Genomic DNA, 1347 nt, shown 5'->3' with positions numbered 1-1347 from the left:
ATAACAGACTACTTCAACAGAAGAGGTGTCTATGTAATATTTCTCTTCAGAAGGAACCTTCTTCGAAGATTGGTTTCCGTGCTTGCTAACGTATTCGACAAGAACAGTAAACCCTTAAACGGAACACACAAATCGCACGTGCATTCTCAACACGAGGTCCTCCGTCCTCTTTTACTTTCTCCGTCGTTCCAAAATTCGTTTTGAGGATAAATTTTACTTATATGTCAAAATTTACATGCAGGCTCAAGTACTAGCAAAATACAAGCCTACTCTTAATGCCACAGTACTAGTATCCCACCTTAGGGCAGCAGATCAGGCAGTGGCAAAAGCACTGGAATACTTCAAAAGCACTCGACACATTGTTATCTATTACGAGGATATAGTTAGGAACAGCACTGTAAGAATAATTTCTCTATTTACATATGATTAATTTCTTGTGTTCTCTCTAATGAAGTTGTTTTTTGAGCAGAAACTAACAGAAGTTCAAGAATTTCTGAAGTTGCCTCAAAGAAATCTTACAAGCCTTCAAGTTCAGATTCACAGTGGCCCTCTGGCTAAACAAATCGAGAACTGGGAGGTCGTCCGGAAGACGCTCAAGGGGACGTCCTACGAAAATTTCCTACATGCAGACCACAAATTGTAGTTGGAATGGAGTTGGCGCATGTAAATATACTGTCTAATACTTCCTTTAGAAGAGGGTTATGACAATTTGATCAAAGGGAAAGAGACTACATTCTGCAATTGTTATCTTCTTTATTGGTAGCATTGTGGTCTTTACAAACTAAAGGATCGAGAAATTAAATTTTCTGTGCTCCTAATCAATCTTAAGGGTAAATTTCATGTTAAATCGAGAATTAACGTTTTTAACCAAATATTTCACGAAATCTTTTTGTAATTAAACCGATTGTAACCATGTGGTACGTTTTTCGCATTTTGAAGTGTATTTAATAAGAACTCTATATCATTTTATTTTCTTATATTTAAAATTTATATGACGTACCAAGTGTAGCATAAAATTAATCATGCTCTTTTCAAAGCTAATAAATACCCTTGAACCCCTGCAGCCCCAAACCACCATTGCCACCGCCACCACCGACGTTTAATAATACTATCTAAACTGTCCGTGATAGCAATCTAGGTATCAATTAAGTGGCATTAAGCAAATGAAACAATAAATTCCATTCAGTCAGGCTCAGCTATCATGAAAGAAAAGGAAAATAAAATTCCAAAGAATTTAAAGATGTCTGTGTAAATCTTTATAAGATTATAGCACTTACATGAATAGATATGAAAAGCCACTAGCAAAGGATATCTTAAATAGAGCCTAAAATATGATGAATCGTGCTT

The 1347-nt window shown here is 35.8% G+C and overlaps 1 protein-coding gene across 1 annotated transcript; it reads left to right on the top strand.

The window, feature by feature from the left end:
* Window positions 1–3: 3 nt before the first annotated feature.
* On the top strand, window positions 4–869 carry LOC111384944 (the record flags this gene model as incomplete). Its single annotated transcript, XM_023009291.1, has 3 exons — window positions 4–156; window positions 242–397; window positions 470–869. Coding segments are annotated over 3 exons (483 nt in total), but the record flags the coding sequence as incomplete, so codon positions are not given.
* Between the last annotated feature and the right edge of the window lie 478 nt (window positions 870–1347).

The sequence above is a fragment of the Olea europaea genome, unplaced genomic scaffold (assembly GCF_002742605.1).
Source record: "Olea europaea var. sylvestris unplaced genomic scaffold, O_europaea_v1 scaffold30531, whole genome shotgun sequence".
NCBI classification, from domain to species: Eukaryota; Viridiplantae; Streptophyta; class Magnoliopsida; order Lamiales; family Oleaceae; genus Olea; species Olea europaea.
This window is presented reverse-complemented; position numbering and strand designations above follow the sequence as displayed.